Here is a 27,083-nt window from a genome sequence, read left to right as displayed (position 1 = left end):
AATAGATTTTTGCTGTCAGTGATGTATTTAATTTATTCTCATTATACTGTACTGCATGCCAACAGACACAGACCATACTGCATACACCATCCAGACAGCAGGCAGTGAAGGGTTCCTCAATTTATTACCAATCTACCTAGACCACTTGCTGTATCCTACGCTTACTGTAAGTTACACTTTTTAGCTAGGTTAATTTATTTTTTACCTATTTGTCAATGCATGAACACAGCTGTCCTCATGGTGTTCCACTGTCTGTAATTAATTTTCATGTAATTATTTTTTTAAAAATCCATTGGTCGTAGAATTTTCTAGTGGGAAAGGGGAGGGCTCTTAAACAACAACAAAAATGGATTTATCTTCCTTTTCCTTGTATTGAACCTGATTACCTCCAATTTTCCCAACAGTTGTATGATCCCCATATGTGCTTTCCCCATGAATGTAATAATTCAACATATACTACCCTACTCCCTTAACCCATTCCTTTGTTTAACCACTGGGATAATATTTGAGCATACTTTCAGCACATTTTTCTCAGTTTACAACTGTGTTCTCTTGATTTCTGGAATGTGCTGAGAAATCTTTATCTATTCTTTCATACAGTATCTTCTTATGACCATACAGTAAACCCTCAATTAGGGGGAGTGTGGTGGTTAGTAATGGTGATTGTGATAGAGATGAGAGTGGTTTGCTGTAATCATAAGAAAGAGAAATTCTGTAAGCAGTAGACTTTGTTCGTTGTTTCTGAATCGCTTGACTGGATTTTGTCCTATATTTCTGAAATCTTTTAAATTGAGAATTTACTGTATATGTAGTTACCATGTCTCCTCTTTTTCCTGGTATCATCTAATGAGGGCAGCACCTATAGTGTTTCCAGGTTTAGTCACGACTCTTATTGTTCATTTAGGGAATCATTTTGTAGCTGTTAATTAGGCATTTTTCTGTCATGTCCTCATTTTTTTAGATGCTGACTGTGGTCTGTAAACCCACTGCATATCCCAGTATTGGGCTAACATATAGTGTAAATAACTTTTTCTTTAGCATTTCCTCATCAGTATATTTGAAGAATACAATGAACTCTCGACTAACTCCTTTAATCCGTTCCGGAGAGCTAGCCTTTAGCCGAATTAATTTTCCCCATAAGAAATAATGGAAATCCAGTTAATCCGTTCCAGACACTCGAAAGTATTAAACAAAGTAATTTTTTTTTTTACCTGAAACAATGATGCATGCCCAATAAACAATACTGAAATGACACTTACCTTTATTGTGGACTTGTTGATGAGTGATGAGATGGGAGGAGGGAGAGGATGAAGGTGTACTAGTGTTTGGAAGGGGAATCCCCTTCCATAAAGACTTCAGGTAACAAGTTCTTTTCTGGGGTTACCTCCCTTCTTGGTTTTTTAATGTCACTGGGAACAACTTGAGAGTCACTGGACCCCTGTCACACAAAACATTTCTCCAGAGAGCTCTGTTTCTCACATCCCTTTAAGATTTCCCTAAAATGGGACACAAGAGTGTCATTGTACATGTTGCCAATACGGCTTGCAACAGCTGTGTCAGGATAATATTCTTCCATAAATGCTTGCAACTTTGTCCACATTGTACACATTTCCTTAATCTTTGACGAAGGCAATTTCCTCCGTCTCTCTTCCTCCTCCTCTGAAGCAAATTTCTGAGCTGTGATCTGTTGCTGTTGCACCTGAAGCTCTTGCAGCTTTGTAGTGGTTAGCTCTTTATTGTTGTCCTCCACCAACTCTTCCACATCCTCGCCACTAACCTCCAACCCCATGGACTTCCCCAATGCCACAATAGATTCCACAACTGGCGTAGGCTCCTCAGGGTTAGCCCCAAACCCTTCAAAATCCCTCTCTTGTACACATTGTGGCCACAATTTTTTCCAAGCAGAGTTCAAAGTCCTGCAAGTCACTCCCTCCCAAGCCTTACCTATAAGGTTTATGCAGTTAACCCCTTCAGGGTCCAAGGCCAAAATCTGAAGTGGTGCTCCAGTGTCCAAGAAATTTTGAAGAAAATATTATTTTTTCTTAACCCTTTCAGGGTCCGTCCCGTAGATCTACGGCTTTACGTTCAGGGTCCAAACCGTAGATCTACGCCATGAGCTCAGCTCACTCTGATAAACTGTGAGTGGTACATTTGGGCCTAGATATGAGAGAATACATCTATGTGGTATGTGTGCACCACATAAAACAGATCCTGCAACACACTGTGTATAATGAGAGAAAAAAAATGAAATCATGATTTTTCGATTAAAACAGCAACTTTGCAGTGTTTTTTCGTATGTTTTTTATAGTTGTATTTGCGATTTCTTGGTCTCATTTGATAGAATGGAAGACATATTACAGAAATAGAGATGATTTTGATTGGTTTTAGCACTGGAAATGGCTTGAAACTGAGCTCAAAGTAGCGGAAATGTTAAATTTTTGCCGATATTCAAGAGTAAACAAACGACCTCACACATCTAATACACGTCAGCTGGTGGGTCTAATATACATTCACAAATATGGTGATGATATTTATACAATTATTACAGTATTGCATAACAGTAAATCTTCTTTTTTTTGGTGTTAATAAAAATTCATTATGTGAATAAAAAATTAAAATGGAATTTATTTGTAAAGCCTCAAAACATAATTAATGAACAGAGGAAATGTTAGTTTAGTGCCAGGAATGCCTACATTGTTCATTCTGGACCCTATTTTGAAATTGGAATATTTTGAACTTTGTGTTAAATTGGCCAAATTAACAATTTCCGATCACTTTATTTTGTAGTTGAAACAGTTGACTTGGCGATTTCTTGTGCTCAATCGATAGAATAGAAGTAATACTAGTGAAATAGCTAAGAATTTGGTTGATTGGAATAATGTAATTGGCCTAAAATGGGAGTCAAAGTCGGCAAAATCGCCGATTCGTAAATGTCGCTGACACAACATCAAAATTCGCGAGAGCATAATTTCGTCAATTTTCCACCAAATTTTGTACTTTTTGTTTTATTACCTTCACAAAAAGATTCTCTACGATTTCATAAGAAAAAATAACAAATTTTTTTTTTTGAAAATTCTTGGACACTGGTGCGTGACTCCAGATTTGGGCCTTGGACCCTGAAAGGGTTAAAGAATTAAAGAGTATAATTTTGTGATGGTAATAAGACAAAAATTTTTTTTTTCTGATCAGTACTTACCGAGATACAGCGGCGGGAAGTTGACCCAAAATGACCGGGTGGCGGCAACATCAGTGACTTCCGCAAAATCCCATTTTTTTATTTTGTTTTTTACAATTTTTTCTTTTCTTTTCTAATTTTTTCTTTTTCTAATAACATTTATGGCCTGTGAGACCAGTATAATGTATATTGTATAAGTGTACACTCATTGTATTGAACACAATAACTGCACTAATTTGTTTATCATTATATTGCTTACAAAACTTGTTTACAAGTTTATTGTAAACAAAATGATGAAAATATTAGTGCAGTTATTGTGTTGAATACAATGGTACCATATAGTACCATATGGTACAATGGTGCCATAGGGTGCAATTGTACCATTTGGTACAATGGCACCATATGATGCAATGGTACCATATGGTACAATGGCACCATTTGGTACCATATGATACAATGATACCATATGGTGCAATGGTACCTTATGGTACCATATGGTGCAATGGTACCTTATGGTACCATATGGTGCAATGGTACCTTATGGTACCATATGGTGTAATGGTACCTTATGGTACCATATGGTGTAATGGTACCATATGATGCAATGGTACCATATGGTACATTGTACTATATGGTACTGTTGTATTCAACACAATAAACACACTAATATTTTCATTATTATTTTGTTTACAATAGTTGTTTACAACAAAAATATGCAAAAATGTTGTATATTAGTAATGTTCTATTATATATTTACAAGTGTACAGGAACTTGACGTGTTCCTTGAGGTGGATGACAAAGCACTTTGTCTCGGAAACTGCAAACTGCGGAGTCAGTAGCTAGCTTGTGTCGCCACTCACTCAGTCTTGGCTGGTGTCTCATACCACCAATACCTATTGACCATAAGGTACACGGTATCATGTTACAGGGTACCATATAGTACATTGTACTATATGGTATAGGGTACCATGCAGTACAGGATAACATATGGTACAGGGTACCATATGGCACAGGGTACCATATGGCACAGGGTACCATATGGCACAGGGTACCATATGGCACAGGGTACCATACAGTACAGGACACCATATGGTACAGATACAGGGATAACTGTGGAAATAAGTCACCCTGACTTTTTTGGGTTATCCTAAGATTTTATATGTATGCTGCTATGTATGATAATCTATGTAATTGTATTTCTGTACACCTGAATAAACTTACTCAAGTGCATGTGGCATCATAAGTAAGTTTATTTAGTTATACACAAATAAAGTTACATTGAATATCATACTTAGCAGCATATGTTTGGAGAACCTAGGATAACCCAATAAAGTCACAGACTTGTTTCCATTAGGGTCCCCTGTACCCTGTACCATATGGTATAATGTACCATATGGTACAATGTACTATATGGTACATTGTACCATATGGTACCACTCTGCCATACGATACCATTGTACCATATACCATTGTATGACATGGCACCATTGTACCATATGGTACCATTGTACCATATGGCACAATGGTACCATATGGTTCAAAACCATAGAATTCATCTTCAGCTCCACTTCTATCAGTCTTAGAACTGTAAGTTGTGAAGAGGAGAGTCAGAATTCGCCCGGAGAGTGAGTGGGGAGTGAGAGCTTCCTTGCCGCCAGGCACAATGAACAAAGCTACTTTGCTGGCGTTCCCACAATGCCATGCAGACGTCCAGATTTTTTCTATGGTGTGCACACTGACCACCCAGACCCATTCTCTCAGATGTAGGCCAACCAGCCTTCTCCCGCTAAATTTGACGCCGCTAGAATTTTGGCGTAGATCTACGGTTTGGACCCTGAACGTAAAGTCGTAGATCTACGGGACGGACCCTGAAAGGGTTAAGGACACTGAAGTGATCTTTCCAGGACTCTTAGGGTCAATTCAGTGTCTGAGGTCACTTCAAAGCACTTTTGAAACACTGCTTTTGTGTATAGTTTTTTGAAGTTTGAAATGACCTGCTTGTCCATGGGCTGGAGGAGAGGAGTGGTATTAGGAGGAAAAAACTTCACTTTGATGCTCAGCTCCCCCTGCAGTTTGCTCTTGCAAGTTGTGAGGATGAGCAAGAGCATTGTCCATTACCAGGAGGCACTTGAGTGACTATTTTCCTGGAGGTACTTTTTCACAGTGGGGTCAAACATGTCATAGAACCAATCCACGAAAATGTCCCTAGTGACCCATGCCTTACTGTTTTCTCTCCACATCACACACAATTTAGTTTTGATGACATTGTTTTTCTTGAAAACACTGGGAGTTTCAGAGTTATGAACGAGTAAAGGCTTCACTTTGCAAACCCCACTAGCATTACTACAAAACATGAGAGTTAGCCTGTCTTTCATGGGCTTGTGTCCTGGAAGTGCCTTTTCCTCCTGAGTAATGTAGGTCCTGTGTGGCATTTACTTCCAAAACAGGCCTGTTTCGTCACAATTAAACACTTGTTGGGGTTTTAATTTTTCAATGTCTATGTACTCCTTAAAGTCCTGCACATATTTTTTAGCTGCTTGTTTGTCAGAACTGGCAGCCTCACCTTGCCTCATCACACTGTGTATGCCACTATGATTCTTAAATCTCTCAAACCAGCCTTTGCTGGCCTTAAATTCACCAATAGCAGCACTATTTGAAGGCATTTTTCTTAATGAGATCCGCATGCAACTTCCTTGCCTTTTCACGTACTATTGACTGAGAAACACTATCTCCTGATAAGTGTTTCTCATTTATCCAAGTGGTTAATACCACGGATTATACTGTCACTACTCCTCCTCACAGGACTCAACGAATGACTCTCCCACAAAGGGTCCGTCGCTTTATTCATAAAGATGATTACCCACGACCCATGATATTGAGCAACCTCCCTGATGAAGAGGATTGGGTACCACCAGAACCCTTCTATGTATACTGAAAAAATCATCGCCCCCAATTAGGGAGACATCTTAAATAACTTTCTAATGTAAAAATTATGCTATTTACTATGGCTGGACACCACCTGTAAGAAGCCATTGTCACAAACTTTATAAACTGGCCAGAAAATTATTGCTTTCCTTGTCGCATAAATATCCGTTGTGCAATCGCAAAAAAAAAAAAAAAAGGCAATTGCAACCTGTATAATTACTACCAATTCAGAGTCATGTACTTATATATCTGTTATATCTATGTGACTCTGATGGGTTAGTCTTATACCCCTTAAATAAATATATTATCATTTTACGTACACTTTTTAAATTGCACCAAAGTGGTTGGGCCACTTACCTTTATATCCTACCTCTCACCCCCCTCCCACCCTTTTCCAATATTTCCATCCTTACCCATCCTTCTTCCTTCCCCATCTCGCCAAAGCTCTGGTCTGAAAAATCGACAATCGACTTGCACCTTTCGCAACAACAGCTTCCTTGATTGCCTTTTTGTTGGCCAAGATAGTAGTGATGGTTGAATACCCCGGGGTTTGTTATACGTATACCCTTTCCAACTTCGAGATACGCACGCCACTATCATACTTCGCAATTATCTCTTTCTTCAGTTCGATAGTACACCTCACCCTTTTTACCACAGGGTTGGCACTAGAAGCTTTCTTGGGGCCCAAGGTGGCTTACTTAACAGTTACAAGCACTAAAAACACTGGAATAATACAAAATATATCACTGGCTTTATAAACAATGGCACACTGGCTGGTACATGGAGTGAGTGGCCAGGCACCCGCTCAGTCCACGCGGATACGTCCAGGACGAATGCCCTTATCCGAGTTATTTGGCATTAACTGAGCCAATATTTTTACGCCAAAGTGAGCTGTTAGCCGATTTTGGCGTTAGCCAAAGCCGCCAATAGTCGAGGGTCCAATGTACAGTGGTCTCCCGGTTCGCGATGCTATTGGTATCCGATAAATCCGGTAACCGATGCATTATATCGCAGAAAATTTGCCTCGCTTCCTGATACAAAACCCTGTATGCGATGCGGTTCGTACGAGACGTGTCCACGTGTGGCCTGAACTGCCCTGTGTGTGCCAGTGTTTACAAGCCAGCCAGTGTGCGTGCATCTAAGGATACATTTGGTACATTTCATATTATCCATATTATCACTGTTTTTGGTGCCTGTTTCTGCAAAATAAGTCACCATGGGCCCCAAGAAAGCTCCCAGTGCCAACCCTTCGAGACCAAGGGTGCTAATGACTGTTGAAATGAAGAAAGAGATAATTGCAAAGTACGAAAGTGGAGTGCGTGTGTCGGAGCTGGTCAGGTTGTATAGTAAACCCCAATCAACCATCTCTACTATAGTGAGCAGGAAAAAGGCAATTGGAAGCTGTTGTTGCGAAAGGTGCAACTGTGATTACGAAACAGCGACCGCAAGTGTTAGAAAATGTTGACTGTTATTGGTGTGGATAAATGAAAAACAGATAGCAGGAGATAGCATCTCTCAAGCAATCATTTGTGAAAAGGCTAGGCAGTTGCATGAGAATTTGGTAAAAAAATTGCCTGCAACTAGTGGTGATGTGAGTGAATTTAAGGCCAGCAAAGGTTGGTTTGAAAGATTTAAGAATCGTAGTGGCATACATAGTGTGATTAGGCATGGTGAGGCTGCCAGTTCAGACCACAAAGCGGCTGAAAAATATGTGCATGAATTCAAGGAGTACATAGAGGCTGAAGGATTGAAACCTGAACAAGTGTTTAATTGTGACGAAACAGGCCTGTTTTGGAAGAAATTACCAAGCAGGACCTACATTACTCAGGAGGAAAAGGCACTCCCAGGACATAAGCCTATGAAAGACAGGCTTACTCTGTTGATGTGTGCCAATGTTAGTGGTGATTGCAAAGTGAAGCCTTTATTGGTGTATCACTCAGAAACTCCCAGAGTGTTCAGGAAAAAGAATATCCTCAAGTCTAATTTGTGTGTGCTGTGGAGGGCAAACAGTAAGGCATGGGTCACTAGAGACTTTTTATATGACTGGTTACACCATGCATTTGCCCCCAATGTGAAAAATTACCTAATTGAAAAGAAATTAGACCTTAAGTGCCTCCTGGTATTAGACAATGCTCCTGGTCATCCTACAGACTTGGCAGAGCGACTTTCTCGGGACTTGAGTTTCATTAAGGTGAAGTTTTTGCCTCCTAATACCACTCCTCTCCTGCAGCCCATGGACCAGCAGGTCATTGCAAACTTCAAGAAACTGTACACAAAAGCTATGTTTGGAAGGTGCTTTGTAGTGACCTCAGAAACTCAACTGACTAAGAGAGTTTTAGAAGATCATTTTACCATCCTCAATTGTGTAAACATTATAGGTAAGGCTTGGGAGGGAGTGACTAAGAGGACCTTGAACTCTGCCTGGAAAAAACTGTGGCCAGAATGTGTAGACAAAAGGGATTTCGAAGGGTTTGAGGATAACCCTGAGAAGCCTATGCCAGTTGAGGAATCCATTGTGGCATTGGGGAAGTCCTTGGGGTTGGAGGTTAGTGGGGAGGATGTGGAAGAGTTGGTGGTGGAGGACACTGAAGAACTAACCACTGATGAGCTGCTAGATCATCTTGAACAGCAAGAGGCCACACCTGAGGAAACTGGTTCGGAGGAGGGGAGAGAGAAATTGAAGAAGTTGCCTACTTCAAAGATTAAGGAAATATGTGCAAAGTGGCTTGAAGTGCAAACCTTTATGGATGAAAATCACCCTCAGACAGCTATTGCAAGCCTTGCTGGTGACTATTACACTGACAATGTTGTGAAACACTTTAGGAAAGTCATAAAGGAACAAGAGGTACAGGCCTCTATGGACAGATATGTTGTGCGACACAAGTCCAGTGACTCAACCTGGTCCTAATGGCATTAAAAGAAGAAGGGAAGCAACCCCGGAGAAGGACTTGCTACCTCAAGTCCTAATGGAGGGGGATTCCCCTTCTAAATGCTAACACCATCCACACACTCCCCTCCTCCCATCCCATCAATCATCACCAGATCTTCATTAAAAGTAAGTGTCAATTACTCTTTTGTTATTTATTGTTATTGTTGTTATTGTAATTACTATTGCATTGAACTTAATATTTCATGTGGTAAAAGTTTTTTTTTTCATACATTTGGGTGTCTTGCACGGATTAATTTGATTTCCATTATTTCTTATGGGGAAAATTGATTCGCCTGCCGATAATTTTGGTTTACGATGAGCTCTCAGGAACGGATTGCTATCGCGAACCGGGGGTCCACTGTATATTATAGCTCGCAAGTACAGTGGTACCACGAGTTATGAACATAATACGTCCCGATACAGAACGAATTTGTTCCCATAAGGAATAATGCAAATTAGATTAGTCTATTTCAGACCCTCAAAAATACACTTAAAAAAGCACTTACAAATTTATACTTACATAATTGTTAGAGTTGGGAGCTGTTCGAAACTCGAGGCACCACTGTTTGTATTTTTTTTTTTTAACACGTCGGCCGATTCCCACCAAGGCAGGGTGGCCCAAAAAAGAATAACTTTCATCATCATTCACTCCATCACTGTCTTGCCAGAGGGGTGCTTTACACTACAGTTATAAAACTGCAACATTAACACCTCTCCTTCAGAGTGTAAACACTGTACTTCCCATCTCCAGGACTCAAATCCAGCCTGCCGGTTTCCCTGAATCCCTTCATAAATGTTGCTTTGCTCACACTCCAACAGCATGTCAAGTATTAAAAACCATTTGTCTCCATTCACTCCTATCAAATACGCTCATGCACGCTTGCTGGAAGTCCAAGCTCCTCTCACACAAAACCTCCTTTACCCCCTCCCTACAACCCTTCCTAGGCCGACCCCTACCTCGCCTTCCCTCCACTACAGATTTATACACTCTCGAAGTCATTCTGTTTTGTTCCATTCTCTCTACTTGTCCGAACCACCTCAACAACCCCTCCTCAGCCCTCTGGATAATAGTTTTGGTAATCACACACCTTCTCCTAATTTCCAAACTACGAATTCTCTGCACTATATTCACACCACACATTGCCCTCAGACATGACATCTCCGCTGCCTCCAGCCTTCTCCTCATTGCAACATTTATCACCCATGCCTCACACCCATACAAGAGTGTTGGTACAACTGTACTCTCATACATTCCCCTTTTTGCTTCCATGGACAAAGTTCTTTGTCTCCATAGATTCCTAAGTGCACCGCTCACCCTTTTTCCCTCATCAATTCTGTGAGTTACCTCATCCTTCATAGACCCATCTGCTGACACGTCCACTCCTAAATATCTGAATACATTCACCTCCTCCATACTCTCTCCCTTCAGTTTCAATTATCTGCTAATGACAATCTCTCTTTATTAACCATAGATCTCTTCTTTATGACACTTAATTTATCACATTCTTTATGTGGCCTGTGTTTAATTTTACCCATTTCTATTACATAGCACCTTGTGCTCATTTCACCCCTGTGCAAGAATTTATTTCTTCTTCTTTCAACGTACCAGCCGTATCCCACCGAGGTGGGGTGGCCCAAAAGGACAAATGAAAGTTTCTCCTTTCAAATTTAGTAATATATACAGGAGAAGGGGTAACTAGCCCCTTGCTCCTGGCATTTTAGTCGCCTCTTACGACATGCATGGTTTACGAAGGAAGAATTCTGTTCCACTTCCCCATGGAGGTAAGAGGAAATAAACAAGAACAAGAACTAGAAAGAAAATAGAAGAAAACCCAGAGGGGTATGTATATACATGTATATGCTTGTACATGTATGTGTAGGTGACCTAAGTGTAAGTAGAAGTAGCAAGATGTACCTGAAATCTTGCATGTTTATGAGACAGAAAAAAGACACCAGCAATCCTACCATCATGTAAAACAATTACAGGTTTCCATTTTACACTCACTTGGCAGGACGGTAGTACCTCCCTGGGCGGTTGCTGTCTACCAACCTACTACCTAGGAAGAATTTATTTATTATAGCTATTTATTTTTTCATAGGATCTTTGCATCATCCTCAAATATATTTACATACAGGAGGGCCCCGCTTTACGGCGTTCCGCTTTACGGCGTTCCGCTAATACGGACATTTCAAATTATGACCAAAACTCACTATACGGCTCCCCCCACCTGACTTTCTAATACGGTCACCGTGCCCCACCCTGTTTGTTTACATTCTCCATGAGCTCAGTAAGCACTAAGTCTCTCCATTTTGTCTGGAAACTCCAAAATTTCAAATGTTTTTAAAAGTTATTTCATATTTTATATATACTCTGATAATTATACTTATGTATACCTGTACCTAAATAAACTTACATACATCGAGTCATTTTAATGTCGTATATTACGTTAATATACACATTTTCATTAATCCATCCATGATATTTTTTTCAAAATTATATAATAAACACGATGCATAACATATAAATAAGATAAATACACCCCACAGTAGAATAAATAAACAAATGTGAGATGTGAGCAGACGACTTGCACAAGTGGTGATAATAACAATACTGAGTCTCATTAAATGTCGTATATTACGGTAATATACACATTTTCATTAATCCATCCATGATATTTTTTTCAAAATTATATAATAAACACGATGCATAACATATAAATAAGATAAATACACCCCACAGTAGAATAAATAAACAAATGTGAGATGTCGTAGCAGACGACTTGCACAAGTGGTGATAATAACAATACTGAGTCTCATTAAATGTCGTATATTACGGTAATATACACATTTTCATTAATCCATCCATGATATTTTTTTCAAAATCATATAATAAACACGATGCATAACATATAAATAAGATAAATACACCCCACAGTAGAATAAATAAACAAATGTGAGATGTCGTAGCAGACGACTTGCACAAGTGGTGATAATAACAATACCGAGTCTCATTAAATGTCGTATATTACGGTAATATACACATTTTCATTAATCCATCCATGATATTTTTTTCAAAATTATATAATAAACACGATACATAACATAAAAAGATGATAAATACACCCCACAATAGAATAAATAAACATAAATATAAGATGTGGGAGCCACATAACTTGTACAAGTGACGCCAAGAATAACATTTTCTCTAATCTAACATAAGAGTAAATGTGTTACTGGGGGTAACTGTAGAAAATTATTCCTTTCGTATGTATGTAAGTAAGTTTATTCAGGTATACACAAATACAGTTACATAGATTATCATACATAACAACATACGTGTAGAGAACCTAGGATAACCCAAAAAAGTCAGTGTGACTTATTTCCATTGCCTTCACTCAGAGCTTCATTTCTTCTCAAAATGATGTTACATGAGAATGGGAGTGTTCTTCTTTATTAATTCTACCGTATCAATGTAGAGACAACCTGTACACAATGTAACTTGTACACAAACCAGACGTGTACACTTCGTTTGTTTACAAAACTTACCTTCCCCTGGTTTGTTTACATAACTGCGCCTGCCCCCTCTCATGTATTCATTCTTTCTCTCTCTCATTTATTCGTTTTATCTCATTTACTTACTCCTGACCCTACATTAAGACTACAAATATTTTAAGGTAAGTAATGAGTGAACTGTATATACATTTTATCGCTCTGGGATGCTTAAATATCATAGAATAGTATGTGTGGGTGGGGTGGCCTGGTGAGGCTATTACAATACATACCACACTTGATTTCTTACAATAAATACTACTTGTCTCACCCTAGATTAAGACTATAAATATTTTAAGGTAAGTAATGAGTGCACTATGTGTGTATTGTACCTTTTTATTGTTTTTTGATGCCTGGTTCTATTGCTAACTTAATATATGTTAGTGTAAACTTGTTATCTAGTGTTTGTATGCATTTATAAGTGGAAAAAAAGGGTGTTCCACTTTACGGCGATTTCCGCTTTACGGCGGTAGCCTGGAACCTAACCCGCCGTATAAGTGGGGCCCTACTGTATATACTTTTTTTCTTTCTAAGGGGAAATGGAAGAGAATTCTTCCTCCCTAAGCCATGCGTGTCATAAAAGGTGACTAAAATGCTGGCAGCAAGGGGCTAGTAACCCCTTGCTGTCAGCAAGGGGAACCTAAAAAGAGAAACTTTGGTTTTTCTTTTTAGGTCACCCTGCCTTGGTGGGATATGGCCAGTTCATTGAAAAAAAAAATATACTTTTTCATTCCCTCTTGACACACAATTTTGCATACTGTATATATAAATAAATGAATATGAAAAAGAAAACTGTGTCCTATTTCCAGAAGAGTGTGGACATGTTAATAAAAATATTATTTTATTTATAACTATACTGTTATTAGTACTATTATTACTATTACAGTGGACCCTCAACCAGCAATGGCATTGATTAACGATAAATCTGACTAGCGATTCATTTAAACGCAAAAATTTTGCCTCGACTAGCGCTTAAAAACCCAACCAGCGCTTTTCGTTCCGTACCATACGCGTCCACTTTGGCCTGAGCGCGCCTCACTTGTCCCTTTGGTGCCAGTGTTTACAAGCCAGCCAGCCACCGCGGTCGCTTCCAAACATACAACTGGAACATTTCATATAATCACAGCCTTTTTAGTGATTGCACCTGCAAAATAAGTCACCATGGGCCCCAAGAAAGCTTCTAGTGCCAACCCTACAGCAAAAAGGGTGAGAATTACTATGGAGATGAAGAAAGAGATCATTGATAAATATGAAAGTGGAGTGCGTATCTCTGAGCTGGTCAGGTTGTATAATAAACCCTAATCAACCATCGCTACTATTGTGGGCAAGAAAATGGCAATCAAGGAAGCTGTTCTTGCCAAAGATGCAACTATGTTTTTGAAACTGAGATCGCAAGTGATAGAAGATGTTGAGAGACTTTTATTGGTGTGGATAAATGAGAAACAGATAGCAGGAGACAGCATCTCTCAAGCGATCATATGTGAAAAGGCTAGGAAGTTGCATGACGATTTAATTAAAAAAATGCCGGCAACTAGTGATGTGAGTGAATTTAAGGCCAGCAAAGGTTGGTTTGAGAGATTTAAGAAGCGTAGTGGCATTCATAGTGTGATAAGGCATGGTGAGGCTGCCAGTTCGGACCACAAAGCGGCTGAAAAATATGTGCAAGACTTCAAGGAGTACATAGACAGTGAAGGACTGAAACCTGAACAAGTGTTTAATTGTGACGAAACAGGCCTGTTTTGGAAGAAAATGCCAAGCAGGACGTACATTACTCAGGAGGAAAAGGCACTTCCAGGACATAAGCCTATGAAAGACAGGCTTACTTTGTTGATGTGTGCCAATGCTAGTGGTGATTGCAAAGTGAAGCCTTTATTGGTGTATCACTCTGAAACCCCCAGAGTGTTCAGGAAAAACAATGTCCTCAAGGCTAATTTGTGTGTGCTTTGGAGGGCAAACAGTAAGGCATGGGTCACTAGGGACTTTTTCTATGACTGGTTACACCATGCATTTGCCCCCGATGTGAAAAATTACCTAATTGAAAAGAAATTAGACCTTAAGTGCCTCCTGGTATTAGACAGTGCCCCTGGTCATCCTACAGATGTGGCAGTGACTTTCTAGGGACATGAGCTTCATTAAGGTGAAGTTTTTGCCTCCTAATACCACTCCTCTCCTGCAGCCCATGGACCAGCAGGTTATTTCCAACTTCAAGAAACTGTACACAAAAGCTATGTTTGAAAGGTGCTTTGTAGTGACCTCAGAAACTCAACTGACTCTAAGAGAGTTTTGGAGAGAGCACTTTAATATCCTCAATTGTGTAAACCTTATAGGTAAGGCTTGGGAGGAAGTGACTAAGAGGACATTGAACTCTGCTTGGAAAAAACTGTGGCCAGAATGTGTAGACAAAAGGGATTTGGAAGGGTTTGAGGCTAACCCTGAGAATCCTATGCCAGTTGAGGAATCCATTGTGGCATTGGGGAAGTCCTTGGGGTTGGAGGTTAGTGGGGAGGATGTGGAAGAGTTGGTGGTGGAGGACAGTGAAGAACTAACCACTGATGAGCTGCTAGATCATCTTGAGCAGCAAGAGGGCAGACCTGAGGAAACTGCTTCGGAGGAGGGGAGAGAGAAATTGAAGAAGTTACCTACTTCTAAGATTAAGGAAATCTGTGCAGTGTGGCTTAGTGCAAAGCTTTATGGATGATAATCACCCTGACACAGCTACTGCAAGCCGTGTTGGCAACCTGTACACTGACAATGTTGTGAACCACTTTAGGAAAGTCATAAAAGAACGAGAGGTGCAGGCCTCTATGGACAGATATGTTGTGCGACAGAAGTCCAGTGACTCTCAAGCTGGTCCTAGTGGCATTAAAAGAACAAGGGAAGTAACCCCAGAAAAAGACTTGCTGCCTCAAGTGCTAATGGAAGGGGATTCCCCTTCTAAACAGTAAGAAGATAACGCTCTCCCCTCCTCCCATCCCATCAATCATCACCAGATCTTCAATAAAGGTAAGTGTCATGTAACTGTGCATGTAATCTTCAATTTGTGTGTATTAAAATTAATATTTCATGTGGTAAACATTTTTTTTTTTCAATACTTTTGGGTGTCTTGCACGGATTAATTTGATTTCCATTATTTCTTACGGGGAAAATTAACTTGACTAACGATTATTTTGACTAACGATGAGCTCTCAGGAACGGATTAATATCGCTGGTTGAGGGTCCACTGTATTAGTAATATTAGTGTTATTATTAGTACAATTAGTACTATTATTAGTATTAGTATTACTATTATTAATACTATTATTTCTATTATTAGTACAGGTTGGGCATCACTAATCTGGCAGTCAGTAATCTGATCCATCAATAATCCAGCACTAATTTTGGCTAGCATAATTTTGAATTTCCGGGTTCGCCACATCAACCTTCTGCTACTGTTTGCTGGTGCTACTTGCTGCATAAGTCATTCCAGTTTCTTTTTCTCCATTTATTATTATAACCTGCTCACTTTTGGCCCTAGCCACGGTTCCAACGAATAAAAGAAGTGCTTCTCGTTGTGTACAGCACATACACCATACGTTGTCCATAAAAGATAAGGTGGCTGTGAAGCCTCTGTCAGTCACCATGAACTCACCTCGCTAAGTTAAGCTGTGACTGGTAAATTTGGGCCTAGATATGACAGAATAGGTCTGTGTGGTAAGTGTGCATTACTGTATATATATAAAAAAAATACTGCAGCACAGAGTGCATAATGAGAAAAAACTGCGACCTTGTTTTTAGCATAAAACAGCGACTTTGCGGTATATTTTCATGCGGGTTTTATGGATGTATTCTCATTTTGATAGAATAGAAGATATACTACAGAAATAGATATGATTTTGATTGCTTTCACAACAGAAAGTACCTTGAAATTGAGCTGAAAGTAGCAGAAATGTTCAATTTTTGCTGATGTTTAAGAGTAAATAAATGATGTCACCGTCCAATATGTGTCCAACTGGCTGGTCTAATACACAATCATGAATGGGTTGATGTTATTTATACAGTTATTACAATAATGCAGTAGTCTGCATAACAGTAAACCACCTATTTTTTGTGTGAATAAAAATTAAAAATGGAAAGCAAGAGTAATATAAGAGGGGCCTGGAGGTGTCACTAATGAACAGAGAAAATGTTATTTTAGTGTCATGAATGTCTAAACTGTTTATTCTGGACTCTATTTAGAAATTAGCATCTTTTGAAATTTGTGTGAAATTGGCCAAATTACCAATTTCTGACCACTACTGGGGAGTTAAAATAGGTAAATGGGTGGTTTCTTGTACAGCCTCTCCTCACTTAACAACAGAGTTCTGTTCCTAAGACCTCGTCGGTAAACGAATTCGTCGCTAAGTGAGGAGCATACTATAATGGTAGTGGGTTTGTCAGTCATCTTTGATATTGTTTTAATGTTACCTTTGCACCATTTATAACATTTCTGGTATATTTTTAATTGTTTATGCAGTAGAGCACTGTATATTGTAATAAACAGAATAGAGGAAATCAGCTCTGATATACAGTGGAACCTCAAAAATCGAACTTAATCCGTTCCAGGAGCTAGTTCTAAATTCGAAAAGTCTGAAATTCGAAGCAATATTTCCCATAAGAAATAATGGAAATACAATTAATCCGTTCCGGAAACCCAAAAATATTCACACAAAAAATACATTTTATAGAGATTAATTACAGTTTTACATACAACAAATACTATAGTTTTTAATTATGTATAGTAATACATATAAAATAACATTTTTACTTACCTTTATTGAAGATTGGTGATGGCATCTGGAAGATAGGGAGGAGGAGAGAGGGAGTTGGGGTTAGTGTTTGGAAGGAGAATCCTCCTCCATGAGGACTTCAGGTAAAGCCCTCTCTGGGGTTACTTCCCTTCTCTGTCTTTTAATGCCACTAGGACCAGCTTGAGAGCACTGGACCCCTGTCTCACAAAATAACTGTCCACAGTCCTCTGTTTCTGGTGCCTCTAACATTTCCCTAAAATGGGACATGGTTCTGTCACTGAACTTGTTGCAGAGATGGCGTGTTTCAGCTTGCTCAGGGTGGTACTTCTGCACAAACATTTGGACATCATTCCACTTGGCACAAATCTCCTTAATCTTTGAAGAAGGCACCTCATCCACTCCCTATATTAACACCTTTCGCAACATCAGCTTCCTTGATTTGTTCTTTCTTTGACAGGATAGAACCGATGGTCGACTTGTTTTTCCCATACATCCTGGCAAGCTCAACAAGTCTCACACCACTCTCATACTTCTGTATTATTTCCTTCTTCACATCTATGGTGTTTCTCACTTTCTTTACCACAGGGGTACCACTAGCAAGTTTCTTTGGGACCATGGCAGCTTATTTCACAGTCCCACAAGCACTAAACACAACGAAATAATCGTAAAATGCGTGAATGAGAGTGCAGGTTAGTGTTCACTCAAGCATAAACAAAGCTAGACTGCTCACGGCGCCTGCGTGTGGACGCGGACAGAGCGGACGGCAGACAGGTCCCGTACCCGACGGTCCGAAAATGGGCGCGTTTGATAATAGGGACACAGTTTGTCTGAAAAAATGGTCCTATTTTCGAAACGTTCGATATGTGATACGTTCGATTTTTGAAGTTCCACTGTACATTATTTTCGTATGCATACTGGTCAGAGAGCCCATTGTAAGTCTGAGTCGTTGGTAAATGAGTGTGACGCTAAGTGAGGAGAGGCTGTACTCAATCGACAGAATAGAAGACGTACTAGCGAAATAGCTATAAGTTTGGTAAACTGGAACAATGGCAAAAATTGGCCATAAAGTGGGTGAAATCACTGATGCGTAAATATTGCCATTTGGTTAAGTGTTTTCTAACCTAACCACACTGTAATCCAGCAAAATAACTAATCCGGCACATTACAGGTCCCGATGATGCCAGATTAGTGATGGTCAGCCTGTACTGTTATTACTATTAGTATTATTATTACTATTATTAGTACTATTATTAGTACTATTATTACTACTATTACTGCTGTTATTACTGCTGTTATTACTATTACTACTATTTTTATTATTTGTATTTACCAGGACTCAGGATTTATCACAGAAGTTTATCATATTACTGGAGAAGGAGAAGATGCTGGGGTTGTGTATTCCGAGATGCAGGCTCGTGAGAATTCTGACAGTGACCGTTGCTACCGTGCCATGCTACGAGCCATGTATCCCGAGCCCAGTGGTTACCGCTCAGAGACTGGTGGAATCTTAAAGAATCTCCGTGAGAGCACCACAAATGAAAAGGCAAGCAGTTTTATATGTACAGTATATGCCTTGGATTTATGATGCACTACTGACAGACTACTGTAATCATGGCTAAAAAGCAACTTAGTGATGGCACTTCCCTGAAGGTTGAAAGTTAATTAAGACACTTGTGCAACATCTGGTCATCTTTATTGAAGATGTTTTGCCACCCAGTGGCTTTATCAGTACAGATTTCAGGACATAATTAGAAAACAGAAGAACTCTATACAAAAGATGAGGTGATCAGTCCTTCAGCCTTGGAGTAGATGTTGAGAGCACCGTGGTAGTAGAGATTCTGAAGCACAGGCAAGGAGACTAGCACTTAAACACGTGCCAGTGAATAGACATGTAGCAGATGAGGGCATAGTCACTGGTAGGCGGGATTCCCCAGTGGAAGTAGGTCCTACTCAAATTAATAGGTTAGTTGTAGTAGCCGTGAAGAAGGTCAAGTAGGTGTCCTCTGAACCAATATTCCTTAAAGGTTATATCCTGGTGATAGTAGCCAAGTTACATATATTTCAGACTTTCTCCTAAGTGGGGAAAGGGTGCCTTGATGCCAGGGAAGGGCTGTTAATACAAAACCTTAGCACCATTCATTGTATGAGATAAATAAACTAATGTGAAAGTTTTAAAATTATTCAAATTATATATTATCGAAATTCATACCAATGGCAACATAGTGCAATACAGTGTATTATTATTATTATTTTATTTTATTTATTGTTTCTGTTTCTTCTACAGATTCGCAATTATCATAAAGCCTTTTACCGTCCAGAAAACCTTCATGTTATTATCACAGGTCAAGTAGAGTTAGAAAAAGTATTTGCTGCTCTGGAACCTATGGAGAAGAAAATTCTTTCAAAGGTGAGTTAAAAGGAACATATTAAATATACTGGAGTACAAATAATGCTGCACTTCAGCTGTGTGAAAACGTTTGACTTGTAACGTGATTATGAATAATACTAATTATAATACAGTGGACCCTCGGTTATCGGCCGTTCCGGATATCAGCCAATTCAGTTATCACCTGGTTTTTTGGCTAAAATTTTGTGCCAATTATCAGCCGTTTTTTCAGTTATTGGCTGTATTGGATGCATCCACCCGTAACAAAGTACGAAAGTGAGGGAGGAAGAGAGAGGGGAAAATGTGCCTTCTTCATTAAGTGATTCTACGATATGTACGATACTAAAGCAGCAGGAGTCGATAAAATGTAACATTAAGCGATAGAAAAAGGATGACACAAAACTGACTCCTCAAATGATGTTGGAGGTATATAGGGCCACTGACAATAAATGCCGCCCTGCTTATCTTGCACCACCCTAACCCAGTGCCAGCATCTCCAAGGTACAGTAAGTTTAAATATTTCTTATTTATAAATTACGTACATTGTGTGAATGGTGGTGTTAGCAGAGCCACCAACACATGTACAGCTTATGCTGTCAGTGGCCCTTATAAACCCAACAATACCACCACCACCACCACCACCGTGCTCACATACTTAATGACATGTTATTCATTTTAGAGTATATAGCATGTTTTTATGTTACTAGTATTGTTTATTAGGTCATGTTAGATGATTTGTGATAGATAAATATGTGCCGTGGAATTGATAATAGCATCATATTTAAGCATTTTGTCCTGTTTCTAAACAAACTCGCTTCCCTCTCCGCTCCTCACCGTTTTGCATAGGGCAACAAGACTCTTCAATAATGATAAAAGTGATTTAAATCTTCATTTTTCCATTTCATTAGTCATTTTATTTAGTTCTCATTGTTTTGTGTATGTAAAATTATAGTATGAAAAATTATAGTTAATCTTGGGTGTCTGAAACAGATTAATTGGATTTACATTAATTCTTATGGGAAATATCAGTTCGGTTTTTGGCCATTTCAGTTTTAGGCTAACCTTCTGGAATGGATTATGGGTGATAACTGACTGTCCACTGTAATAATTTAGGATCGAGATCAATTGTCTTGCCTAGATGTCACAACTAACACACAGTAATTTCTCTAAGCCTTGAATGTCGGTGTCGTATATATATGTTTTACAAGCCAGTGTTTTTGACATATTAATATGCCAAAATTCTAGCGGCTTCAAATTGAGTAGGAGAAAGCTGGTAGGTGCACATGTGAGAGAATGCATGTGTGTGGTCACTGTGAGCAGTATGAATAAAATCCTGCAGCATGCAGTGCATATTGAAAAAAAAAAACACTCCGACCGTGATTTTGGATTAAGACACTGACTTTGAGGTGTATTTTCGTACAGTATTTATGGTTGTATTCTCATTTTCTTGGTCTCATTTGATAGAATGGAAGATATTTTACAGAAATAGATGATTTTGATTGGTTTCACGATGAAAAGTACTTTGAAATTGAGCTCAAAGTAGCGGAAATGTTCGATTTTTGCCGCTGTTGAAGAGTAAACAAATCACACCACACATCCTATACACATCAACTGGTGAGTCTAATATTCTTTCACAAGTGCACTGATTTTATTTATACCTTTTTTACAGTAATGCAGTAGTCTGCATAACAGTAAATCTTCTATTTTTTGTGAGAATAAAAATTCAAAATGGAAAGCAAGAGTAATACTATAAGAGGGACCTGGAGACATGACTAATGAACAGAGAAAATGCTGTTTTAGTGCCAGGAATGTCTGCCATGTTTATTCTAGACTCTATTTTGAAAATGGCCAAATTGCCAATTTCTGACCACCTTATTGGATAGTTGAAATCGGTAAATGGGCAATTTCTTGTACTCGATAAAATAAATGGAGTTCTAAAGAAAAAGCTATGAGTTTGGTCAACTGGAACAATGGAATTGGCCGAAAATAGGGCTCAAAGTGGGCAGAATCGCCAATGCGTATATATCGCTGAGATTGCTAACTTTGCAAGAATGTAATTCCATAAATTTTACATAAAATTTTGTACTTTTGATGTCATTACCATCGGGAAAAGATTCTGTATCATTTCATAAGTTTTTTTTTTTTTTCCAAATATTTTGCAACAGAGAGATGGACTTAAAGATTTGGGGTCTCAGCAGTCAAAGGGCTAAACCACCTTATTTGTGAAAACTTCAAACTAGAAGCTTTGTTAACGTTTGTTCTAATAACTGCAAAGTCACATAAAATTGTTAGACCCAAAAAAGAAAGAAAATCCCCTAAAAGAAAATACTTTCATCATCATTCAACACTTTCACCACACTCATACATTATCACTGTTTTTGCAGAGGTGCTCAGAATACAACAGTTTAGAAGCATACACATATAAAGATACACAACATATCCCTCCAAACTGCCAATATCCCAAACCCCTCCTTTAAAGTGCAGGCACTGTACTTCCCATTTCCAGGACTCAAGTCCAACTATATGAAAATAACTGGTTTCCCTGAATCCCTTCACTAAATATTACCCTGCTCACACTCCAACAGATCGTCAGGTCCCAAGTACCATTCGTCTCCATTCACTACTATCTAACATGCTCATGCACGCTTGCTGGAAGTCCAAGCCCCTCACAAACAAAACCTCCTTTACCCCCTCTTTCCAACCCTTTCGAGGACGACCCCTACCCCGCCTTCCTTCCCCTATAGATTTATATGCTTTCCATGTCATTCTACTTTGATCCATTCTCTCTAAATGACCAAACCACCTCAACAACCCCTCTTCTGCCCTCTGACTAATACTTTTATTAATTCCACACCTTTTCCTAATTTCCACTCGCCGAATTTTCTGCATAATATTTACATCACACATTGCCCTTAAACAGGACATCTCCACTGCCTCCAACCGTCTCCTCGCTGCTGCATTTACCACCCAAGCTTCACACCCATATAAGAGTGTTGGTACTACTATACTTTCGTACATTCCCTTCTTTGCCTCCATAGATAACGTTTTTTGACTCCACATATACCTCAATGCACCACTCACCTTTTTTCCCTCATCAGTTCTATGATTAACCTCATCCTTCATAAATCCATCCGCCGACACGTCAACTCCCAAGTATCTGAAAACATTCACTTCTTCCATACTCCTCCTCCCCAATTTGATATCCAATTTTTCTTTATCTAAATCATTTGATACCCTCATCACCTTACTCTTTTCTGTGTTCACTTACAACTTTCTACCTTTACACACATTCCCAAACTCATCCACTAACCTTTGCAATTTTTCTTTAGAATCTCCCATAAGCACAGTATCATCAACAAAAAGTAACTGTGTCAATTCCCATTTTGAATTTGATTCCCCAAAATTTAATCCCACTCCTCTCCCGAGCACCCTAGCATTTACTTCCTTTACAACCCTATCTATAAATATATTAAACAACCATGGTGACATTACACATCCCTGTCTAAGACCTACTTTTACCGGGAAGTATTCTCCCTCTCTTCTACACACCCTAACCTGAGCCTCACTATCCTCATAAAAACTCTTTACAGCATTTAGTAACTTACCACCTATTCCATATACTTGCAACATCTGCCACATTGCTCCTCTATCCACTCTATCATATGCCTTTTCTAAATCCATAAATGCAATAAAAACTTCCCTACCTTTATCTAAATACTGTTCACATATATGCTTCATTGTAAACACTTGATCTACACATCCCCTACCCACTCTGAAACCTCCTTGCTCATCCGCAATCCTACATTCTGTCTTACCTCTAATTCTTTCAATTATAACCCTACCGTACACTTTTCCTGGTATACTCAGTAAACTTATTCCTCTATAATTTTTACAGTCTCTTTTGTCCCCTTTCCCTTTTTATAAAGGGACTATACATGCTCTCTGCCAATCCCTGGGTACCTTCCCCTCTTTCATACATTTATTAAACAAAAGTACCAACCACTCCAACACTATATCCCCCCCTGCTTTTAATATTTCTGTCATGATCCCATCAGTTCCAGCTGCTTTACCCCCTTTCATTTTACATAATGCCTCACGTACCTCCCCCACACTTACATTCTGCTCTTTTTCACTTCTAAAAGATGGTATACCTCCCTGACCAGTGCATGAAATTACTGCCTCTGTTTCTACCTTAACATTTAAAAGTTTCTCAAAATATTCTCGCCATCTACCTAATACCTCCCTCTCCCCATCTACTAACTCCCCTATTCTGTTTTTAACTGACAAATCCATACTTTCCCTAGGCTTTCTTAACTTGTTTAACTCCAAATTTTTTTCTTATTTTCATTAAAATTTCTTGACAGTGCCTCTCCCACTCTATCATCTGCTCTCCTTTTGCACTCTCTCACCACTCTCTTTACCTTTCTTTTACTCTCCATATACAGTGGACCCCCACATAGCGAACGCCTTGCATAGCGAACATTCCGCATAGCGAACGCTTTGATCGCTAAAATTTTGCCCCGCATAGTAGACAAAAACCCGCTCAGCGAACTTCGTCTGAGACACGTCCAATGTGGGCCCTCAGCCAGCCTCACATGTGCCGCCCGTCCCATTGTTTACCAGCTAGCCTCCGCGGTAACATTCAAGCATACACTCGGAATATTTCGTATTATTACAGTGTTTTCGGTTCTGTTTGTTGAAAATAAGTGACCATGGGCCCCAAGAAAGCTTCTAGTGCCAACCCTGTGGTAAAAAGGGTGAGAATTAGTATGGAAATTAAGAAAGATTTTGAAGGGTTTGGGGCTAACCCTGAGAAGCCTATGCCAGTTGTGGAATCCATTGTGCCTACTTCAAAAATTAAGGAAATGTGTGCACAGTGGGTTGAACTGCAAACCTTTATGGATGAAAATCACCCTGACACAGCTGTTGCAAGGCGTGCTGGTGACTATTTCAATGACAATGTTATGGCCCATTTTAGACAAATCGTAAAGGAACGGGAGGTACAGAGCTCTATGGACAGAAAGAAGTCCAGTGACTCTGAAGCTGGTCCTAGTGGCATTAAAAGAAGAAGGGAAGTAACCCCGGAAAAGGACTTGCCTCCTCAAGTGTTAATGGAAGGGGATTCCCCTTCTAAACACTAACACTCTCTCTCCCCTCCTCCCATCCCATCAATCATCACCAGATCTTCAATAAAAGTAAGTGTCATGTAATTGTGCATGCCTTTTTCAGTTTGTGTGTACTAAAATTAACATTTTTTTGTGGTAAAAAAATTTTTTTTTCATACTTTTGGGTGTCTTGCACGGATTAATTTTATTTCCATTATTTCTTATGGGGAAAATTAATTCGCATAGCGAACATTTCGCATAACGACCAGCCCTCGTGCACGGATTAAGTTCGCTATGCGGGGGTCCACTGTACTCTGCTCTTCTTATAACACTTCTGCTTTGTAAAAACCTCTCATAAGCTACCTTTTTCTCTTTTATCACACCCCTTACTTCATCATTTCACCAATCACTCCTCTTTCCTCCTGCCCCCACCCTCCTATAACCACAAACTTCTGCCCCACATTCTAATACTGCATTTTTAAAACTATTCCAACCCTCTTCAACCCCCCCACTACTCATCTTTGCACTAGCCCACCTTTCTGCCAATAGTCGCTTATATCTCACCCGAACTTCCTCCTCCCTTAGTTTATACACTTTCACCTCCCTCTTACTTGTTGTTGCCACCTTCCTCTTTTTCCATCTACCTCTTAATCTAACTGTAGCTACAACTAAATAATGATCCGATATATCAGTTGCCCCTCTATAAACATGTACATCCTGGAGCCTACCCATCAACCTTTTATCCACCAATACATAATCTAACAAACTACTTTCATTACGTGCTACATCATACCTTGTATATTTATTTATCCTCTTTTTCATAAAATATGTATTACTTATTACCAAATTTCTTTTTACACATAGCTCAATTAAAGGCTCCCCATTTACATTTACCCCTGGCACCCCAAATTTACCTACTACTCCCTCCATAACATTTTTACCCATTTTAGCATTGAAATCCCCAACCACCATTACTCTCACACTTGATTCAAAACTCCCCATGCATTCACTCAACATTTCCCAGAATCTCTCTCTCTCCTCTACACTTCTCTCTTCTCCAGGTGCATACACACTTACTATAACCCACTTTTCACATCCAATCTTTATTTTACTCCACATAATCCTTGAATTTATACATTTGTAGTCCCTCTTTTCCTGCCATAACTTATCCTTCAACATTATTGCTACTCCTTCTTTAGCTCGAACTCTATTTGAAACCCCTGACTTAATCCCATTTATTCCTCTCCATTGAAACTCTCCCACCCCCTTCAGCTTTGTTTCACTTAAAGCCAGGACATCCAGCTTCTTCTCATTCATAACATCCACAATCATCTCTTTCTTATCATTTGCACAACATCCACGCACATTCAGACTTCCCACTTTGACAATTTTCTTTTTCTTTTTCTTTTTAGTAATCTTTACACTAAAAGGGGTTACTAGCCCATTGTTCCCGGCATTTTAGTTGACTTTTACAACACGCATGGCTTACGGAGGAAAGATTCTTATTCCACTTCCCCATGGATATAAAAGGAAAAGTAATAAGACCAAGAACTATTAAGATAAAATCAAAGAAAACTCAAATGAATGTGTATAAATAAATGTGTAGTGTGACCTAAGTGTAAGTAGAAGTAGCAAGACATACCTGTAATCTTGCATATTTATGAGACAGACAAAAGACACCAGCAATCCTACCATCATGTAAAACAATTACAGACTTTTGTTTTACACTCACTTGGCAGGACGGTAGTACCTCCCTGGGTGGTTGCTGTCTACGAACCTACTAAAATAAGTAGTTGTAAACAAAATTTAATGGATAGGTAGCAACCATGAAGAACATTGGTTCAGGAGTAAGATTTGACTTGCAACAAAATTTGAGCATTTAATAGCACTTATAAAGTAGTAAAACGTATTTGAGGTAGGTGGTATTAGCTATTTAAAAAAAAAAAAGCACAATGATGCACAATAATGTGATAGTAACGTACACTGTATGCACCACATGTACATATATATGCGTTAGGGACACTTGTCTAATCTGTTACGGAAATGTCAGCTTTTCTAAGGAAGGTAGAGAAATCATGTTCATTTGAGATGGTGTATTGTTGTCCTGTTGATGTTTTCCTAACTAGTATTTTCCCATCTCGAGTGAAACACTGATGTATTTTGTTTTCCTGTTAAAGTTTTTTCAACCTGAACAGAAGGTTTTGATGTTTTCTTGTTAGACACTCGTTGATGTACACTCCAGTTTTCA

The 27,083-nt window shown here is 39.1% G+C and overlaps 1 protein-coding gene across 9 annotated transcripts in view; it reads left to right on the top strand.

Annotated features, from left to right (window-relative positions):
- Positions 1–27,083, top strand: part of LOC128693596 (uncharacterized protein C05D11.1-like) — a gene marked incomplete at its 3' end in the record, with an annotated part of 686,932 nt that overhangs the window by 566,492 nt on the left and 93,357 nt on the right. For all 9 annotated transcript variants that reach the window (XM_070087698.1, XM_070087675.1, XM_070087712.1 and 6 more), the window contains 3 exon segments: positions 66–166; positions 18,678–18,887; positions 19,629–19,751. In XM_070087698.1, the coding sequence (XP_069943799.1) occupies positions 66–166; positions 18,678–18,887; positions 19,629–19,751 (434 nt within the window).

Source organism: Cherax quadricarinatus, chromosome 2, assembly GCF_038502225.1.
Source record: "Cherax quadricarinatus isolate ZL_2023a chromosome 2, ASM3850222v1, whole genome shotgun sequence".
NCBI classification, from domain to species: Eukaryota; Metazoa; Arthropoda; class Malacostraca; order Decapoda; family Parastacidae; genus Cherax; species Cherax quadricarinatus.
Note: the sequence above shows the minus strand (reverse complement) of the source record. Positions and strands in the feature narration are given on the sequence as shown.